We start from the raw sequence: 20970 nt of genomic DNA, 5'->3' as shown, positions 1-20970 counted from the left end.
ATTTTTATCCCCATAGCATGTATCAAGAACTTGAGGCTAATGGATGTGGAGCAATTCCTCCAGGGTTAAACAGTGATTCATGAAGCCAGGATTCAAGTTCGCTTTGTGAGACTCCATGCACTGTGCTCTTCAAGCGAGAGCCTCAGCTTTAGCTCCTGAGAGGTTCTCATCCATGCAGCCAGGGATCGCTGTAGAGTGCAGCCTGGTGCAGGCAAACTAATTTAGAGGCAGCCTGTGGATTTGAGGAAATCTGTGCACACATCTTCAACTCTCCACCTCCTTCTGTAAAATGGGTTTATGACACTCTGCTTCCCTGACCCACAGGACATTGGGAAGACCAACTTCAGAACTAACTACAGAAACTATGTATCTCCCCCCAACTCAAAGACTCTGAAACCTGTGTGAACCTACAGTTGTGCCAAGTTGCCCAGTCAATGAGGTCCAAGTGTGAACCAGAATCCCATGTGTGAGCCTCTGCTTCATAGTAAATGCTAAAGCTCATTTTAAAGGTTAAAACCCAGCTGTCATAGACATAAGTGAAGATATGTCAAGGATTTTTTCCCCCAAGTCACCAAGAAATGAGGGAATCAGTAACGTGTTAAGACCAATTCAAAGGAGATTTTGTAGATCAGAAAGCAAGCAAGCAGGAGTGCTTACGTAAATTATCTAAAAGACGCAGACAGGCCATAAAATGTAATATTTGGCATTATCTTCTTTGAACCAATCATATCTCTCCTGGACAAAATTCACTTGCACAGCTATCAGTTTTCCACGAGTTAACTTTTATCCACGCAGAGTCTTAAAGTAGCATCCTCACTAGGAAGTCAGCTGGAGGTGCAGATACACCTGTAGAATCAGAGGGTTCCTGGAAGGATTTTGGTACTCCACTGAAAGAACTCCAAATAATGTCTCCGCCAACTTCCAGTATTTTCTTGGAAAATGGCAAAAATTTCAATCGTTTTCCATCCTAAACATTTCTTCTGCTCACGGTGTGTAGGGCAGGGGCAGCTCTGCTCCACAATTCTCTGCTGGACCATGCTCTTCTCCTAGTGAGTGTCTGGGCTCCCAGAAAAGCAAACACAAACGTGTGATCCTCTCCCTGCTGAGGCCTGGATGCCAATCTTCACTTCTGCCCTTGTTCCACTGACCCAAGCAAGTCATGAGAACAAACCCGATATTAGAGGAAAGTAAAGTCAGTCCCCTGAGGATCAAAGGGGACTGAATATTTGCTGATCAGGCATTATACTCCTGATTTTCCATTTATGTCAGGTTGTGCTAAAGATGCAAAAAATCAGACAGAAAATCACTATGCAAACCTAGAGGAACAAGACTCTTGAAATCGAGTATCTTGATGCAGAGACCCTGTTGTGACAACATACCCCAATATGGTTGGCCAGCCAAGGTTGCGTTTGTGATGAACATACTCTGGTGCTTTGTTTCAGGCTGGAGTCTTCCAGCGTGGGGGCACTTTCATGGGGCTTCTTTACTCTCACCTGGAGTGTACAATGGGTGCTGGCCATTAAATGTCAGTTAAAAAATGTTTCTTAAACAGAGCACACCTTGACCTCTGGGTTTGCAGAATTATGTTTGAGGATAGAGTGACATTATGCTCACCCTGGGCATTGACTCTACTAGGAGGATTTGAGAAAAGTTTTAAATTAAAATAACCATGATAGCAGTTCTTATGCAGACCACACTTGGAATATTTTAAGGGATTATTTAAATTTGTTGTTTTATTTTTATTTTTTCCACAAATAATCAACAGGAAAAACACACTGTGGTTAACAACCAAAGAGGAAGAAGGAGAGGGTCTGGTACGTGCTAATAACCACTTGGGGTATCACCCACAGGAAGCTTGGGACCAGGGTAGGGAGCACCACCCATGGCACAGAGGTTCTCGTAGAGCGGGACTGTGTTGAGGTGCTCAGTCAGCAGGGCTGACTGAGGCCTGGGTGAGAGGAACAGACTAGGGGAACACTGCTTCTCAGAATGTGGGGGCCCAGTGAGTTCTTCCTCTTCCTCTTTCTTCATCATCCCTGCCACTACCATTTATGAACTGCTCCCTCTTGTGGTGGGTGCTGTGAATAGCACTCTGAATAAATTGACCTGTGGGTTACCTCCCTGGTCCCCCGAAATACCAGGTTTGAAAACACCAGCCCAGGGATTTTCTTTCACTCATGAAGCCTATATGGGTGGCCTCAGATAATTTAAAAATTATCACCTGTTTAAAAGGTAGCCCTGACTAAAGATCAAAGGATCTTTGCTGCTCTTCACTTGAGGAAAGAAAGATCTTTCTTTTTCTTCATCAATTTGTAGCATCAAAAGAAAAGTCAAGACAACTCAATTCTGAATAATTCAATATCATATATGTGTTAAATTATCTTGTCTTTCAATAATCTTCTAAAGAAGTTATTATTATGGAGATAACATGTATTACAAAGATAATGATGATGGACAATGAAATTCAGAGATCAATCATGGGTCAGTCCCCAAGAAGTGGCCGAGGACTCAGTTATGATGTAGAAATAAGAACTCAGGTCTCTATAAACAGCTGTGAACTTCGTCAAACCCTGTAGGAGAATGGTGCACTCACCTTCATTTTGCAGACCTGGAAACTGTGGGTGGGAGTGGACACAGCCTCCCTGAGCCACTTAGAAAGTTCCAAAACTGGGGTTACAACCTAAGTCCTTGAACACTAAAAACCTATGCTCTTGCTGGCCTCCCAGGAAACAACTGAATTTTAGCATCTTTTGAGATTTTCATGTTACCTGGGGAAAATGTTGATCTCAGCATGGAGAATTTTCCAATAGTTAATACATCATCTTCTGGGAATTGGAGGAGAATCTGGCTTTGAACCACTGCTCAGCCATTGTTCTTGGGTTCTGGGCAAACCACATACCTTCCCGTAAGTACAGTGGTGTAACTCCTGCTTCACTGGACAGTTGTGATGACTAAATGAGGTGGAGGAGGAAAGCTGCTTAGCACAGGCCTGGCCAGAGTAAGTGGTGAGTGTACTGGTTATTTGACAATGGGATACTGGGGGAGGCAACCCCAGTCTTGGAGCTCCCACTGCAGGAGCTCTTCAAGCAAAAACCAGAGGACGTGGCTGTAGATGGAACTAGGTTAATGTCTTGCAGGCTGGCTTCAGACCCCTCTGTAGAGTCGGAAATCACTGCAGTGAGCTCCTGCTATGGGCTGGTCTGTGAACCTCCTGATCCATACGTAAAACTGTGAAGCCCAGGACCTCAGAATTTTTCTGTATTTGTAGAGAGGGCCAAATGAGTCAAAATGAGCCTAAGTCTGCCCTAATCCAGTCTGACTGGTGTCCTCACAAGAGGAGGAGATATGGACACATATAGAAACACCAGGGGCACACACACAGAGGCAGGAGCATGTGAGCATGCGAGGAGAAGGCGGCCATCTGCAAGCCCAGGAGAGAGGCCTCAGGAGGAGCCAGCCCTGCCGAGTGGTCTTAGACCTCCAGCCTCCGGAACAGTGAGAAGATCATTTGTGCTGTCTAAGCCCATCTGTGGAAGTTTGTTATGGCAGACCTAGCAAACCAATCAAGTTAGTTTAGAATGAGCATTTTATAAAATATGGGATAGAAAATGTCATTTCAGTTAAATGTATATTGTATTATACAGACTGGGTTTTGATATGAAATAGGGGCCACTGTCATAAAAGGTGGATCAATATCGGACAAAATTCTCTTCTAAATTGGATGTAATCATGATAATTAGTATGGTAATATTCACATTATTTAATATGTATTAAGAGTCTTCATTTGTTCAAGTTTGATAGATGTTGACTCCCTCATCCTGACACATCCCTTCAAGGTATTGGACCTACTCTACAGGTAAGGCTGAGTCTGGTTATTTAGCCTGACAAGGGCCAAATGCTTGGCATTTTTCAGGGACAGAGTTCCTACCCAGAGCAGGTTGTCTCCAAAGCCTCAGTTCTTTGTCTCTGTTCAGTGTCATTGTGTAGCTATCCACAGTCCCCTCCCAGCTCCCCAGCACCTAAGCACCAGCTTCCCCTCTGCAAAGAATTCTGAGAGGGTGTAAGGGCCTTGAATTCAATAGGATCTGCACACGTGCTTGGCTAAGGGCACAGTGGTGAGAGAAGGTGAGAACCGGGGTGCTTCAGGGGGCCTGGTGCTTTTCTTCTTGTCACCAAGGTAAGGGAGCAGTGTGGCATCTGTGGGGCCAGGTAATGAGGCACAGTGGTCTGGTGTCTGGAGAGACAGCCCTGCAGGCACAGAGGGCGGTGAGAAAAAGGCGCCTGATGCTCCTGGTGAGCAGATGCCGTGGAGAGTCTTTGCCGGTGCTGTTCGTCCCTCTTGCACAAACAGACTGAGCCAGACACTCATGAGCACAGGTTCCTGCGTTCATTAGTGGGGACTGGCAGTGGGTAATTGGAATATGTAAATGGCATGGGCAAACAGGGTGTTTTAACAATCAAGACTGAGGAGGAGAAGCTTAATTTGGTAAAAAGAAGGGAACAGACTGCCCAGGGAGCCAATTACTGGAGCCAGAGGAGAAAAGTTCAGCTTAGCATGAGCCCACAGGTGGGAAGCAGGGAGGCTGAGACCCTGGGTGGGTTTGCTTCTGCTTCTAAAATGCCAAGTGACCCTTAACCCAGCCCTGCCTTTGTTCAGGTACCAATGTTTGCTGACAGCCTCCCTGAATACCTCCTGCAGAACCCTCCTCTCTCTCCAGGATCCTACCCCTTTCCTCAGGCCCTCGGTGACTCTCAGATGGACTCTGCCTTGGAATTGCTCACACTGACTTAGTTTCCCCCACTCCAACCTGTCCTCTGCCATCGCAAAGCCCTTTCTACAATCACCCAGGATCACATCAGTCTGTGTTTAAGCAGCTCCTGGTCCCCAAGCTCACAGCCCGGCACAAGAGCACACCTGCCCTGAGAGGCTTCTGCCTGCATCATGATCACCTCCAACCTCCTTGGCCACTTGCTCTGCAAACCCCACACTGTCTTCACCCAAGCTTTTGCCTGAGCTGAAACTTCCACTTGGCCTGGAATCCTCAAGAAGTAATCTACGGTTAAAAGCATAGACTGCAGGTAGACAACCTGAACCCAATCCTGGGACTGTCTTGTCTTAGCTGTGTAACCTTGGGTGGGGTACTTAACCTCACAAGTATCATTTCCATCATGGTTAAGGTAAAGCTCAGAACCATAATGCTTATCTCCTAACTTTTTTCACAATGATTAAATAAGAGATCTATAAAATACTTGGCCCAGACCCATGTATATACAGTAAGCACTTAATGTTAGGATGATAATGAAGATGACGATGATCAGCATCTATTGTGAGCTGGGTCATTGGAAAGCAAGGATGACACAGAAGACTAAATTGTTTTGCATTTGTTCACCTCATCTTTGCAACTAAATATGGAATTAATTTTCTCCTTCTGTTGCCCATAGATGGAGAGCAATGAATGAAAACAGGCAATCAGTAAATGCTCAGTAGCAGGATGAAAGCATGAATTCACTCAATGGATGGATCTGATAGTTTACCTAACAAGTATTTAAAGGAAAAAACAAAAGACAAAAGTGACATTAAAAACATACAAAATGAAGGGTTAGAGTAAAAATCTGCAATTGAAGGCAGGGGAAAGAACACTTTTCCTGCTTGACAATAATCTGCATGGAGTTCTTTAGAGGCTGTTCTCTGGAGCAAAGGCGAGGTCCGTGGGCTCAGAGCGTCTTCCTTCCCCATGGCGGCTGATTCCAGCTGCCTTCGGCAATGCTGAGCCCAGATGTCTTGGAGAACATGCTAAACAGGCACAGTGCATCACACGCTGCGCTGCAAGGCTCCTCGACATGGACCTAGCACGGATGCTCAGATCTACATGAGGCAGCCAGGGAAGGGAACTTGTCCCATCATACAGATGAGGAGACGAAGCTAGGAGACTAATCCAGTGACTTGTCCAGGTTCACAGAGCTGGGACTATCTAAGTATGACACTTTACATAGCCCTGCTCTGCTGAGTGACCAAGAAGGATGTCCTGTTGCCTCTTCTTCTTCACTCCCAGGGAGCTTCTCGCCTGGCAGGGAGCATGTGTTCCTCTGCCCTAACAGGGAATGATTATACACTCCAGGGAAAGGGGGACAGAGCTAGGCTGCAGGAAGTGAGGGGACAGTCATTTGAAAACCTGATGAAGTGAGTTTTTCAGAATAAAAAAGTACCTGCCTGGGAGGCTTGGGATCCTTTCCAGATAGTTTCTCTTATCCTGGGTTCTTATTAGACTCCAAATTAGAGATTGCTTTCAAACCAGCAGGGGGTGCTCTCCCCAGTGAGGTTACAAAGAAGGATTTGTGTGGCTGGTTCCTCCTGGAGGGGGACTAATACCTAGGTACAGAGCAAACATTCTGGAGAGAAGATAGTTGGTCAGTCGTAGTTTTATGTGGAATCCTTTGCTGGTGAAAAGGTGCTCCTAAGTGCATGGGTGATGGTGTTGGCAGAGGGTCATAGGCAGGGGGAATAATTCTGTAGGGAGGACATGTGTCTGTCCTCTAGTCCCACCCATGACTGGAAGGTCCAGTGTCACCAACCTGCCACAGGTGGCTGCTGTCCTCCAGGCAAGGAGCCTTCCCAGGGCTCAGCATTGTCTCTGTCATTTGCAGGTCATATCTGTGGTGTCACCAGCAGCCACCGCACTGGGTATTCCTGAACAACAGGATGATAAATTATCACATTGCCTTGTTGAAGGTTTGTATCCCATCATTCCTCCACAGCTTTGCATTTCTTATGCAACAAATAATGCAAGTAAAATTTAAAACAGTCTGCAACAATGATTTAATGTAGTCTGGGAATGGGATGAGAGGGCCAGCAGGGTCATCATTCTGTATGTCCATGAGCGGGAGACTCGGCCCTGCTCCCTGGACTGTAGTCATAATGACCATCGCCAGAGCATTGTCTCATCAGAGAAGCTTGCACTTGGAAGACAGGACTTACAGAGGCAGAAACTGAGGCTCAGTGTCACTGGGGCACTGTCCTCGGGAGGGATCAAGGTTACTCTCATGGGACCCAGCTTGACTCTCTCTAGAGGGTTTTCTTAAAAGAGCAAATCTGGCCCCTCCTCACTCTCTGGCTTCCTGTCTTGTCATGTAGTCTTCCCTTGTGATGACATCTACCATAATGTGAGGTCCCTCTCCAGAAACTGAATAGATGAGTCTATCTTGGACTTTTAGTCTCCAAGAATGTGAGCTAAATAAATTTATTTTCTTTATATATCCCCAACCTGTTTTGTTATAGCAACTAAAAACAGACTGATACAAAAATAAAGGAATGGAAGAGAGGAAGCAAGTGGCTGAGTTTTTGATGTCACATATTAACCTGGGACTCAAAACCAGAAGAGATGCCCTGCTGTTTGAACTCTAGTCCCCAGCCTGGTCCTTGCTGATACTGTCATCTACTCTGTTCTTGGTACTAGGTCCAGCTGGCTCTCAGGGATTTTAGGTTCAGAGAAGATTCCCTCCAATAGGATACAGGTTATTGGGTTTCCTTTAGCTGGAATTTATACTCTGGAGTGTTGTGATTACATAGTCCCTCAAATGATACTCAATGTATATATACTCTGTCTTTCATGCCATTTCAAGATCCTCTTTTAGAAACCTGAACAATGCTCTCCATTGGATTATAAAATCACTGGAATAAATCAATTTCCCAGACCAAAGTACCTGGCAGTTTCCCTATTATTGGATTTAATTAGATCAGAGTTTTGAATTGATATTGAGGTTACCTCATCCTTCAGAAGCATGAAGCCAGCCCTGTACTTTATCCTAGAACATTAATATGTGACGGTCTGTGGCTCCCATCAAAACAATCCAAACTGTCACTTCAGCAGTCTGGACTTTTGATTAATCGCACACTAATAAATTTTCATGTCTTTTTTCCATATGATCCTAGAGTCATGTGTCTGTTTATACACTGAGGTTTTCTGGAGTATCATCAAAACGTTCTTATTACAAGAAGTTGCAAGAGGTCCTGAGACCTGCTAAGAATAAAGACTTTCACCATAGTAAACAAAGCAAAATGAAATTTCATCTACAAACACACATTGAGCACGTCATCTCGTGTGTGGGACACTGTGCTGGGGGCTTGGCTCTCTCCACTGGCTCCCCTTTTGCCTCTGCTGCTGTGAAGGCGTGGCTCTCAATGTCCCCCCAAAGTCCCCATGCTAAAGGGTGGTAACCAGCCTGCAGCACTGTTGGGATTTGGCGGAGTCTTCAGGATGTGGGTCCTAGCGGAAGGAAGTTAGGTCATTGGGGGTTCCCTGGAAGGGGACATGGGGACCTCAGCCCCTCTTTTCTTTCTCTCTCTGCCCCCGCATCACATTCCAGCTGCCAATAAGTGAGGGCTTTGCTCCACCACGCTGCCATGATGTTCTGCTTCACACAGGCCCCTGCAAAAGAGCCAAGGGATCATGAATTGAAACTTCTGAAACTATGAGTCTGAATAAGTCTTTCCTCCTTTTAAGTTGATTATCTCAGGTACTTTGTCACAGGGACAGAAAGCTGACTAACACAGCTGTAAATAACTACTGAGAGCACAGGGAGCGTGTGTGTATTCTGGTTCCTCTTCTTCTTCTTCTAAGGCCACCAATATTCAATCAGGGGTCCTGCCTGGATGACCTATGTAATCTCACTCTCCTCCCAAAGCTGCACCTGTAAACAGCATAGTTGAATTAAGTGCCCAGCCTTAATACTACAGTGGGATAGAATTTCTACCGATGACCCCTTGGGTGTGTTTGGTGTGTTGTAGGTGCCAGGATCAACATGTGGGCCGGAGCAAGCTTGGGGCTGCTCAGCTGGCATTTCAAGGTTTTCTAACCCAGGAAATTCCCTCTCCCTGGGCTCTTCCTCCTTTCCAATTTGCGCCCACTGGCTACTTATTACTGTGGATCATTAATCTATTCACAAACAGGTATGCAGGGCCTACTGTGCACAGAACACAGGGCTGGTCACATTTCCATGTGCTCTTCCTTGAATCCTCACAAAACCCATACTGCAGCCCAGGAATCGACGAATAATCTTTCTCCGTTGGAGGACAGTCATGTTCCTACTTTATATTAGATTCTTCTATTAAGTCAGTTTCTGGGCAAATATTATTCTGTTGCAACAAGCAGTGTATTTTTGTGCCAATACTACTGTCTTAATGATCTCAGTTTTATGGCTTAACATCTTTTGGAAATTCTTTTCTTCTTGGAGACTTCTGAGGTTCGTCTTTTGGCAGTCCTGTACAGGTGGTGGTCCTGTGTCCCCTTTCCCTACACTCCTCACCCTCCCCTACTCTTCTCTTTGCTCTTTGGCCAGCTCCTCCAGGAAGACCTTCTGATTGTTCTTTTCTTGGAACAAGGGCTAAGACCTTGGCCTTGCTCGCAGCCCTCCCTTCTCCTCCAGCCAGCAGCTATGAGGGAGGAGTAAAAGAGGTAACCAAGGAGCCCCTTGGTCAGCAGGAATGGAGGGTTTCTCTACCCTTGGGATGATGTGAAAAGTTCAGGTGCTCCTTGACCCCTGCCAAGGGCTGATGAGAGCTCTGCAGCTGCTGATTGTCCTTGGCCCCCTCTGAGCTCCACAAGCCCCAGAGTGCATCCCCTGTGCCCCACACCTTTGCCCCTGCCTTTGCTATTTGGGTCTCACCTCAAAATGTGGCCTCTTCAATGAGGCTAAGGATCAGCCAACCTGAAGCAGGTTTCCTAATCATTCTAGTATGAACTCCATTTTTTTTTTTTTTTTTTGCATAGAATTAACTGGTACTGGGGAATATTCTGTTCATGTTACATTTTACATTAAGGTCTTCTAACTGTCCCTAGACCTGAAACTAAAAGCAGGGACCTCCTAATCCTGGACAGGGAGCAGTGCCCTTTTGCCAGACAAATTCATTCATGTGGGTTTAGTGATTCATTGAATGAGCTGAAATTCTGGCAGAGGGACTGATTCACCTGCAGCACAAGTTAGTGGCAACGGAAGAAACGAGGGTTCCAATTCCCGGTGGGTGTTCTATTTCTTCAGACCTCAGCCCATCCACCAGGGAGGGTGCTATTTAAAGACTGGGAGAGGAGATTAGAGCAGTGTCCGCCATGAACCCTGAGCCACCGGGGAATAGGAAGCCCCCATAGAGCAGGTGGGTTAACACTTGTGCTCTAGGCCTTGGCCAACTCAGCAACTTGAATTTTACCTCCAAAGATAAGAAGAAAGAGTGGAAGGTGGGAGTAAACGTAAAGCTACAGCCTCCAGGCAAACGCAGAGAGGGAGACCCCTTCCCAGTTCCTGCTCTTTTTCCCCTTTTCTCTCTACACGCCCTGCCCGGGGGAAGCCCCAACGCCCACGGGAGCGCAAGGAGCCGGGCGCCGCGGCCGCAGAGCGCACGGCCTGTCATCATCCAGAGCAAGGGCCCAGGAGATCCCGGGTCCCCAAGGCGCTCAGTGGTGGGGGGCGGTGGCGAGGGCGGGGCGTCGCCGGGGCTCCTGCCGCGACGGGGCGGGACAATGGGGCCCCACCCCGGCGAGGGAGGGAGGCGGGAGCGAGGCAGGGAAGGAGGCCGGCGGCGTGCGCTTGGCCCGCGGCGCGCTCTCTGCCGCTGCTGCTGCTGCTGCTGCGGGGCTGGGCTGGAGCAGGCGGGGAGGGGCGCGGGTGGGAGCGCGGAGGAGGGAGGAGGCGGTGGCGGCGGCGCGTGTGGCAGGCGGGCGGGAGGGCGGGCGGCTGGCACCGGGCTTGTAAATAAACTGCGATGCTGTCTCGGGCTCGCCGGCTCGGGTGCCGCCGCCGCCGCCGCCGCCCCGGAGCGCCGGTGCCAGGCTCCCGCTGCCGCGCGCCCTAGCGCCTCCGCGACCGCATCGCGCGCCTTCGCCGGCTCCCCGCAGCACCCGGCCCGCGCCCCTTGGGGTCCCGCTACTGACCCGCTCGGGATGTGACCTTCTGACCCCCCACCCGGCCTCCCGTGCCCCCCGGGGGGCCTCCCTTTGCCTGCTTTTGGGGGGGTGGTTGGGGAGGGGCGCGCGGATCATGGCATTGGAGTTCCTGGGCTTGCAGCTGCCGCCGCCGCCTGGTCCACGCAACCCGAGCGCCCCTTCTTCCCCAAGCAGCAGCGGAGAAGGCGAAGCGGCCGGCGGGGGCGAGGCAGATGGGGCTCAAGGCGCGCAGGGCGGCGGGGGCGGCTGGCGGCGGCGGCGACGGGGGCGGCGGAGGCGGCGGGGCCGCTAACCCAGCCGGAGGGGACGCGGCGGCGGCCGGCGACGAGGAGCGGAAAGTGGGGCTGGTGCCCGGAGACGTGGAGCAAGTCACCTTGGCGCTTGGAGCCGGAGCTGACAAAGACGGGACCCTGCTACTAGAGGGCGGTGGCCGCGACGAGGGGCTGCGGAGGACCCCGCAGGGCATCGGGCTCCTGGCCAAGACCCCGCTGAGCCGCCCGGTCAAGAGGAACAACGCCAAGTACCGGCGCATCCAAACTTTGATCTACGACGCCCTCGAGAGACCGCGGGGCTGGGCGCTGCTCTACCACGCGCTGGTGTGAGTACCCGGCCGCTCGGGCGCCCCTCGGCGGCGGCGCATGTTGGGGTTCGGGTGGGCCTGGAACTGAGGAAGTCTCTGGGGCTTTAACACCTAGAGGTGCTGTCCCGCTGAATGAGGGCCTGCCTGCCCTGGGTGCGTGTTTGTTGTGCCTGTCTGTGTGTCTGTGAGCCGCTTTCCTGGTGTTGGACACCAGGGCTCCGAGGAACCAAGCGTGGTTCCCCAGCCAATTTGGAGATAGAGGACTGGCGTGTGTGTGCGCCAATGCCCAATGCATAGCACCTTCTGTGCTGTTGGTATGGAAGCTTAAAGGAATTATGTGCTTTTTCCCCCCCTAATTAACCAGGGGTTGAACAGGGTAAAATCAGTCCTCCCATTAGCTCTGTTCCTGCTTGGGGTGGATCCCTCTTTTTAGGAACGCCAGAGTTTAGACGACAGGTCCTGGAGTTGAGGATGGGAGTGGTGCACACTGCCCACAGTGGTGTGTGTGTGTTTGTATGTGTGTGCGCGTATATATACGCGTGTGTGCATGTATTGCACACAAGTGTGTGTTGGATGTGTGTGCTGCCCTTCTTAGGGATCCATTCTGGTATAGGAAATAACCTGGTGTTGCTCTCTTTGGAACTTGGACTGGACCAAATGCATGTCTTTCGGTTTCTTTTATGGAAATATGAGGGGTGTGTGTGTGTGTGTGTGTGTGTGTGTGTGTGTGTATGGGCAGGTGTTGTGGCATAATGGAGGGGGTTGGGGCTGGGGATTATTTTGGCTGGAACATCTCCATGATTTGGATTCTGATATCCCCTAAGCCTCAACTGCTGCCCCCTCTCCTGCTTTGGGTGTCCCCAGACACTGGGGTTGTCCGAGATCTGGTCAGGAGGTTTTGGCTCCCCCAAAACACACACACACTCTCTCTCTCTGTCTGTCTCTCTCTCTCTCTCTCTCTCTCTCTCTCTCTCCCCCTGGAAAGAATTTCCCTTCCTGTCAGGAGGTAAATGCGAATACATGGACAGAAGGAAGATGGAACCCTCTTCACCAGGCACTTAGCATGGAAAATCCGCCTGTATTTGGGGAGGGGGAGAGGTTGACATTGGAGGTTCTTCATCTAGGACTGGCAATCCTGACTGGCAGCGCGCTCTCCAGGGCTGCCAGGGCATTTCTAGCTATGAACTGAGCTTTTTAGGAAGCTGTATGGACTTAGCTTAGCTTTTTAGGAAGCTGTATGGCAACCAGGGTTTGGCAGCTAATTGGCCATGACCTTGACACCATCACCCCCTTGTGCCTTAAACAGTGGACTTTCCTCTCTGGTCTCTTTCAGTTGACCCATGCCTTACAGGGTGTGGGCTCGGGGAAGGTTGGAGTTAGTTACTCTGTCAATATTCTTTAGTTGCAGTGCTTTTCCTGATTTGACCACCAGGTGGGGCATCCACACAGGACCTCAGACCTAGCAACAGGTTTCTGCAGAGAGGTTATCAAAGCCAGGGTGGGTGCCTCCCTGGAAACTGAGGAACCAGTGGAGAGAGAGTGGGGGATCCTGTGGGTTTGGAGAAGTCAAGCTTTTGATGTCTGTGTACATGTATTTGCAGGTGTTTGTAGCAGTCTGGCAGGAGAGAGGCTCAGCAATTATTGCTCTTTCATTTGCTCATTTTAGGTGGTAAAAAAAGGATTAAAAAATGCATTCACCTGTCTCTGGAACATTTTAGCTAAATTTAAGTGAAGCAAATGCTGAAATGTGTGATAGTGTAAAAAAGAAAAACAAATTATTAGAGTACACACAAGTATAGCAGATCCCCTCATCCTTCTACACATAGTGTGCAGTACATATTGGCTAGCTTCCAATCTTGGGGTCCCATCGAAGCTTCTGGTCTCCATCTTTCTTTTCCCACCTTTTGTAGCCAGGGTCCCCTGACCATATCTGGCTCAGTCTTCAGAAAGGATGGCTAAGGCCAGTTAGTGTTACAGCCTCAATCTTATCCTCCCTTAGAATTAGTGTTTCAAGATGCACATTTAAAAGTGCCCAATCTCAAGTTTCCCAGAGAGGACTCAAGATTTAAGATTTAAGACCATGCTTAGCCCAGCACATTCATTTAGGAAAATGCACTTATTTTCCCTTATGCTCACATAATTCTATGAGGTAGTAATTATCATTTCCATCTTATAGATGGAGACAGGAAAACTTCAAGAGATAAAATCACCTAAGATCACACAGCTCATGTTCCTGGAGCTCTCGCTGGAATGCAGTGAGTCAGCTCTGGCTGGCCCCCATTCTAGTTCTGACCATCTGCAAACAGTGGGGAGACTTGGGGTATTTTGCTAGATGTTACTGTTAACATGGGGACCTTAGCCATGCTCTGCCTCCTCTTCTTAGCACCAAGATGCAAATGGTGGGAAATGGGAGTTCCTAATCAAAGGAGGACTGGTGAGAAGCCAGGGAACCACATGGTGGGGACGTGGGGGGTGGCATGGGATATGATGGGTGGTTGCTGGAATTGTGGATTCTGCTAAATTGTGGGTTTTACAAGAAAACTCAGGTAGGGTCGCCTTTGATTCCCTGCTGTTGAGGCATGCTTGGTAAGTGGTACATCCTATATCTTTCCTCCACCTTCAGACAAAGTCCAGTCAAGTGGACATAACTGAACCTTTCATTGATGATATAGGATTTTGCAAGGCATTGGAATTTGTACTGGAAGCATCCATTGTTCTGTTCTGGGCTGTGGCTAATGGCAGGAGGAGGCCAGGAAATTGGGCTGAACATGGGCTCATAGTCTAGTACATACTTTTTTTTTTTTTTAAGTGAACTAGATTCACTTGAGGAGATTGTTTTTTTTTTTTTTTTCTTTCCCAAAAATAGAGTACAGAAAACATGGAAGTCAGTCAGACTCCCACCCTGCTCTCTTTGCCTTAAATGCCCTGGCTATGTGCCTTCACCTTGGCAGCTCTAGCACCACCACCTCCAGGAAGCCTTTCCCTGATTCCACAGGCTGGGCTAGGCTTGGCTTCCCCCGATAGCTGTAGACTTTTGCACAATACACATTGGATTGATGCGTTTGCTTGTCTGCCCCACTGAGCTGGGAGTGCCTGCAGAGTGGGGGCTGTGCTGTTCTTTTTAGCATCCTCAATTCCCGGGAGGCAGTGGAGCCCATGGTACGTACTAAGTAAGCATTTGCTGCATGGCTGCATGGAGGAATTCTCTTAAGATCCTGGCTAATCAAGACTTTGCCGGCACAGTTTTGCCATGATCACAACAGCAACAAGTAGCCAGAATCAGCATTACAGGATTTTAATCAGGAGAGCAATCCTTGGGAGTCTTGCGCTGTGGGAGCCTGAGCTTTAACCAGTGAGGCCACTCACAGTCCTGCTTTCCCATCTACGGCTGAAAGAGATGCTGATGTTAGGGAAATGCCTGTGCTTGGAGCTCATATCTGGACTTTCAATCTCTGTGACTTGCAGGAACCTCGCTAGGATGACCTAGAAGCTGGGGGTGATAACACTGCCTAGCATTAGGGAGAGGTTACTAGAAAGGTTTTTAAAGAAAAATTGTATGTCGGTGTCATTAGCACAGCACCAGGCACTCGGCATTCATTGGTTGATTCTGAATAGGGTTCTCTTGAAAGTCATCTAGACTGTGTGGGTCCTGGGGGCTATTTGGGGACCGCCCCTTTCTAGCTGGTTAATGGAGAGACACTGGCTGCATCTTGGCTTGTCACTGGCTAGGCTCTGCACAGGCACCCGGCTGCCCTGACCACCTCTTTGCAGCCAGCTGGGTGTGATCACGAGTGAGTACTCACCTATTGACAAACCAAGGGAAATGATCACAAGACGTAGCCACTGATTGTTTTCTGAGATGGGCTGGCAGGTAAGACTAGGTGGTGAGACACAGGACAAGAAGCTGTCCTGGAATCCAGACGGCCTGGCTGATGGCCTCAGCATGGGGATTTAATAGAGGGTAATCAAGGGTAGAAGGTGGACGTAGAGCACCCAGGCACGTCTTTGTAGGCTTTCAGTAAATACTTCCTCTGTCTCACTTTCCCTTTGAATCGTATTTAATCTTCCATCTTCCTGCATCCATGCACAGTCCCCTTTGTACGAGTCTCATTTTATTTTTCTCTTCATTTGGTGAACTTCTGGCCTTCCCCCTGGCTGTCTCCTGGGGGACACTTTCAAGCCCCTCGGAAGTGGTGAAGCAGCCAGGTGAGGGGCTGATATCCCAGCCCTCTGCCATCAGATCTCCAGGCAGTAGTGAAGCCCCATTCTGAGACGGACCACATGTCCACGCTCGCTCACTGTCTGTGAAATGGGCTCTCACTGGTGGCCAGGGCTGATGGGGCCGAGGCTGCTTCTTTTTCAACAAGGAATCTGAGGTTTCTGAGAAGGTATGTGGTTTCCCAGGGTCCTGGAGCCTGCTGAAGTGGCGGAGGTCGGAGCCCAGCAGGAGTCCTCGTCCCTGCATGGCGTCCCTTCACCATGTCAGCCACACAGTGGAAGGGAACAGAGAGGGCTGGGCTCTCCTGGGTCAGGGGCTTCCTAGCTGCATTGCTGACAAGTTCCCAGGAGAGACAGCTGCCGCTGCTCTGCAGACCGCTCTGGACAGCAAGGCTTCTCCAACTCTGCCATGTGTGGGAACCACCGAGGCAGAAGGGACCTTGGGACAGGCATGGGGCAAACACCACTTGAACTGAAGTTACCAAACTTGTGTATAATGAGATGAACTAACCCTGCCCTCTCCTTAACCCGGTTCAGTGGATATGTAAACATGCCTGCAGCAGTGCCCCAAACAATGATGGACAAATGCAAAAGGTGGGGGTGTCTAGCTAGACATCTGACCTGCTCTCTTCCAAAGGGTCTGTGTCATCAGCCAGCTGACCAGCAGAAGAAGAGGAGAAGCTGTCTCAGTTAAAGAGACAGGACAGTCAATCCTTGATTCACTCCTGGATCAGAAAAATAATAAAAAAAGGACATTATTTTAGGATTTGTTAAGAAATGTGAACATTTGTTCCACATTAGATAGCATCATTGTATCAAAATTTAATTTCTTGAGTTTGATAATCATATTGTGGTGATGTAGGTAGATGTTCTTCTTTTAAATTCTCTTTTTGTTCTACTTTTCAAAGAGATGCACGGTGTAGTGGTTATGGTGAGGCGTCTCGGTGTCGGCAACTTTCACAGGGTTTGGAAACTGTAAATGTGTGTGCATGTGTATGTAGAAGGTGCACACCCAGAGGAGCAGGGGAAGAAGCAGAAGTATTTAAATAATTAAAATAAAATGTTTTAAAAAGTGACAGAAATATTAATGATGGTGAATCCAGGTGAAGAGAATAGATTATCACTCTCTAAATTTAAAAATGGTTAAAATACATTTTTTTTTTAAAAGCGGACATTTACACACCCAACACACAAAGCACACTCATGAATACCGATGACTGCAGGTGGTGTTCTCAGGTGGGTCCGGGACGAAGCCAGGCTGAGAACTGTCAGCGGAGGGAATGGGCTTTCTTTTAGATTTTTGGTCCTATATGTGGGCCATGTCACCAAGCCCCTCTCAGCCTGGGACGCTGCCCAGGTAATCACAAGCCCATGGCCTGGAGGTGCAGCCTGGTGTGCCCTGCTTGCTGTTCAAGGCTGCACAGGCCAAGGCGTGCAGGGCTTGAGCCTGGCTGCTGAGAGAGTGAACTGTGCTCTTCTCTCTAGAGAGAGACTTGAAACAACGAGGCTTAAAAAGTCTGGCAGGAGCCACAGTAGAAGGCAAAGGAGGGACCCAGGGGAACGAAGTCACCGTAGTGTGAATCGTAAATGTCGGAAAGGCTCATGTGTGGAAGCCCCGTTCCCTGAAGTGCAGCCGTTGGAGATGGTGGGACTTTTAAGAGGTGGGGTCTGCCAGGAAGTCTGAGGTCACTGAGGGCATGCCCTTGAAGTGGACCATGGAGAATCGTGATCTCTCTTCCTCTCTTTCCCTCTTTTCCACTCCCTGGCCATGCGATACCATACCAGCCTTTGTCCACCTCACAGTTCCTCCATGATGCCTGGTCATAGGCTTAAAGCAACAAGGCCAATTGATCCAGGATGGGGACCTCCAAAACTGTGAGCCAAAATACCCCCCCCCCCCTATTTTTTTTTGTAAGTTCATTTTATCAGGTATTTGTGACAGTGATGGAAAGGAGACTAATGCAGAAGGCCTTATTCACCTCCTGTGTTGTATCAATGGAAACTCCTTCAAGGGAGCTTTAAGCAGCAAGGGAAGAAATGAAGGTATCTATTCTTTAGGCAATTAAGGGTAGTTTTCTTCTACACAGAGAACTGAATGCTAAATTCAGTTTAATTCAACACTAAATTATCACTTGCATTATTTGAAAGACCCCTACTTCATATTTGCTTGTTTATTGATTGCAACGCTGGAGATCAGACCCAGGGCCTTATGCACTCCAGGCAAACACTCTACCACTGAGCTACACCTATAGTCTCTCATTTTAAAAATTCCATAAATGTTTCAGGGTTTTATAAGTCAAGTATGATCTTCTGGTTTTCCCGATAGTCAAGGTCCTGCCCTCTTCTTCTTTCTTGTCTGGGTCTTGAGGTTTTGCAGGATGTGATCAGGATCTGTTTAATCTTTTAACAACTGAGACAGGGTCAAGAGAAGCAAGGGAAGTCTTGCTTCAAAGTCAGCCTTCAAGTGTGGCCTGAGTGAAGATGCTTTCAGCCCAGTGCTCTGGGGACCTGGTTCAGGGTGGCCCAAGCAGCTCCGGTGTGTTAGAAGTGACTGACGAGCCTTTGGGAGCATCATGCTTGCTGTGTGACTTGGACACTCACTTACCCACAGTCTGTGAAGGGCCCTGTGGTGAATCCCATGAGACAGGGTGTGAGAGAGCATTGAAGCTGCAGAGAGGCCATGCCCAGAGGGCATCCTCCTAAAGCTGAGAAGACCAGGTGGGCTCCATGTTGGGGCCTCATCTCTGCTGGGCTTCTGCTTCTGCCACGCAGGGACTTGCCATGGTCTGAGTGCACCATCACTTATATTTATGAGGAGCCTATTAACCAGGTAACTTAAGCACCTTTGTCTACAGGGGTCCACTTTCCAAGGTGATCACCTTTTGAGAATGAAGGTTTGGAGATACACAGTAGAGGTCAGTATGTCCCTTTCAGGCCACCTCTGGTCTTGCAGATGTCATATACCTCAGTCTGTTGGTACTTGCTTACCAAACACCACAGATGGGCAATTTATGAAGAACAGAAACTTATTTCTCACTGTTCTGGAGGCAGAGAATTTCAAGATCAAGGTTCTGGCATGGTCCTTCTTTGTGAAGTCCTGGTCCCTGCTTCCACGATGGCGCCAGGTAGGCTGTGTGTTCCCGAGGGGAGGAATGCTGTGCCTTCTTGAAAGAAGGTGAAAGGAGGAGCACGTGCAGCCTCTCAGGTAAAAGAGAGGGTTCTTTTCACTAGGGGAGGCGCCATTATGCCAGGAGCAACACTTACAGGTCCCACCTCTTAGTGCCATCACATGGCCATTTGGTTTCAACACCAGGATTCATCGAGGACACATTCAAACCCATGTGCCTGCATCACAGGATGCAGGTCAGATCCAAGCACGGTGTAGAACTTGTTGGGAGGGACTTTTCACCTTGCCACAAAAGGAATAGAGGAGTTTGAACAGATTTCTTCAGAGAACAAGTGGCGTTCTGACTCGGGAACGAGATTGTTTTTTGCGTGTCATTTATGGATAACAAGGAAGTCTGAATGCCACTGGCTGGTGGGGCATCCCCTACACAGGCTCCGGCTGGCTTTTGCCTTGGAAGGTATCAGGGCTGGTTTCCCCTTTCCTCCCCGTCTCCCCCTGCTTTATTCTAGAGTCATGTGAAATCATCTCAATTCAGAGAGTAGAACAGGGTGTTAAAATAACCAGCGTATTAATAATAAATAGGTCTTCATTTTTAGTTAATGATGTCACACCTGAGCAGCCAGCTGATTCATGTCATGGCCACCTGCCTTATAGATTTAGTGACCATCATGGTTCCAGCAAGTGCCTTTCTGCAGTTGACCACCTCTGACCTCTGACTCTCTGAAACTGGTGTCTTTGAGCTGCTTGGCCTTTGGTCCCCGAGGTTCTTGGCCAGCTTGCCCCAGGGGGTTAAGTTCATTTCTGCCTTTATGTCTTCCTGGGGTCTGGGGCGAAATCTTATCTGACAAGACTTGAAAATACTGAGCTAAGAGGATGTGCTCATCCAGTGTGGCCATCTGTCCTAAATGGAAAATCACTTAGTGCTATCAAGCTATTTATCTCTCTGCTCCTGCTCCTGCTCTTTCCTAAAATCCGGCTTCCGTTTTGTTGAGCCTCACATATATTGGTTCTGATGCTTCTCCCTGGTGATGCTAGTCCAAGAAAACTCGCAGACCTTCATAATCAGCAAGTTTGATCAAACTCATCAGGCACAGTTACTTTGGAATTTATAGGCTTGGCATAGAGAAAGGACTGAGTGGTGGATTGCAAAATACAGAGGCTGTCAGAGGTGGAAGGGCCTGCAGAAAGCAGGAAATTGGCCTAAGGTCATGCCGCTGTCCAGGGAAGGACATAGACCAGGTCTCCTTCCAAGGCTGGCCTCTCCTGGTGGTCCTGCAGCAGCTGTGCATGAGGGATCAATCTTTTTTTTTTTTTTTTTTGCAAATAGCATTTTATTTATTTTTTAAAGAGAGAGAGAGAGAGAGAGGGAGGGGGAGAGGGAGAGAGAGAGAATTTTTTAATATTTATTTTTCAGTTTTCGGCGGACGCAATTTGTTTATATGTGGTGCTGAGGATGGAATCTGGGCCACACGCATGCCAGGCGGCGAGCGCTCTACCGCTTGAGCCACATCCCCAGCCCCGAGGGATCAATCTTATCTAAGGCCACATTCCTTTGGGTTTGCAGCTGTCTTAGGATCAATCAAATCCCATCCAAAGTACAATTTTACTTGAAGACATTTTTCACTTTGTCTCCAAAGGGCTATTCGTTCAGAATATTTTCTTTTACAGGCAAGAAGGTTATTGCTCAGGGCCACACTTTTTTGGGTTGTTTTTGAATGAACAGAAGAAAGAGTAGGAGCAGTGCAGTCTGCTCAGGCATCGTACTTGGCTCCTTTGGTACTTGACCTTTGGCCAAGGGGGCTTTCTCTTCCTGCTCCTAGGAAATCCTAGGGCTGAGATCCCCTTTTCTCTCTTCCTCCTCCAATTCAGTCCTGTACCAAGAATCCTCTTCCGTAGTCTCTGGTCTTCACTGAGTTCAACTGAGTCTGAGCACTCAAAACTTTTAAGTTTTAGGCACTCATTGCTGGTTACAAAGTTACTATTTTCATTAGTAACAGTCCCTGACATCTCTGGGGTGATTGCTGGGTGCCCTCAGGTGATTCTAGATGATTCTCCTAAGGTGTGGCGGAGGGCCCAGGGAACACTGGCCTGAGACCAGGAAACCCAAGTTC

At 48.6% G+C, this 20970-nt stretch overlaps 1 protein-coding gene across 1 annotated transcript in view; it reads left to right on the top strand.

The window, feature by feature from the left end:
- Positions 1–10649: 10649 nt before the first annotated feature.
- KCNQ3 (potassium voltage-gated channel subfamily Q member 3) overlaps positions 10650–20970 on the top strand; it is a gene marked incomplete at its 3' end in the record, with an annotated part of 315551 nt that continues 305230 nt past the window's right edge. Inside the window, exon 1 of the mRNA XM_081266634.1 lies at positions 10650–11532. Within this exon, the coding sequence (XP_081122760.1) occupies positions 11147–11532 (386 nt within the window). The 5' untranslated portion in view covers positions 10650–11146. The remainder of the gene's footprint in view (positions 11533–20970) is intronic.

This window comes from Spermophilus citellus (genome assembly GCF_964194105.1).
Source record: "Spermophilus citellus genome assembly, chromosome: 14".
Classification (NCBI taxonomy): domain Eukaryota; kingdom Metazoa; phylum Chordata; class Mammalia; order Rodentia; family Sciuridae; genus Spermophilus; species Spermophilus citellus.
Note: the sequence above shows the minus strand (reverse complement) of the source record. Positions and strands in the feature narration are given on the sequence as shown.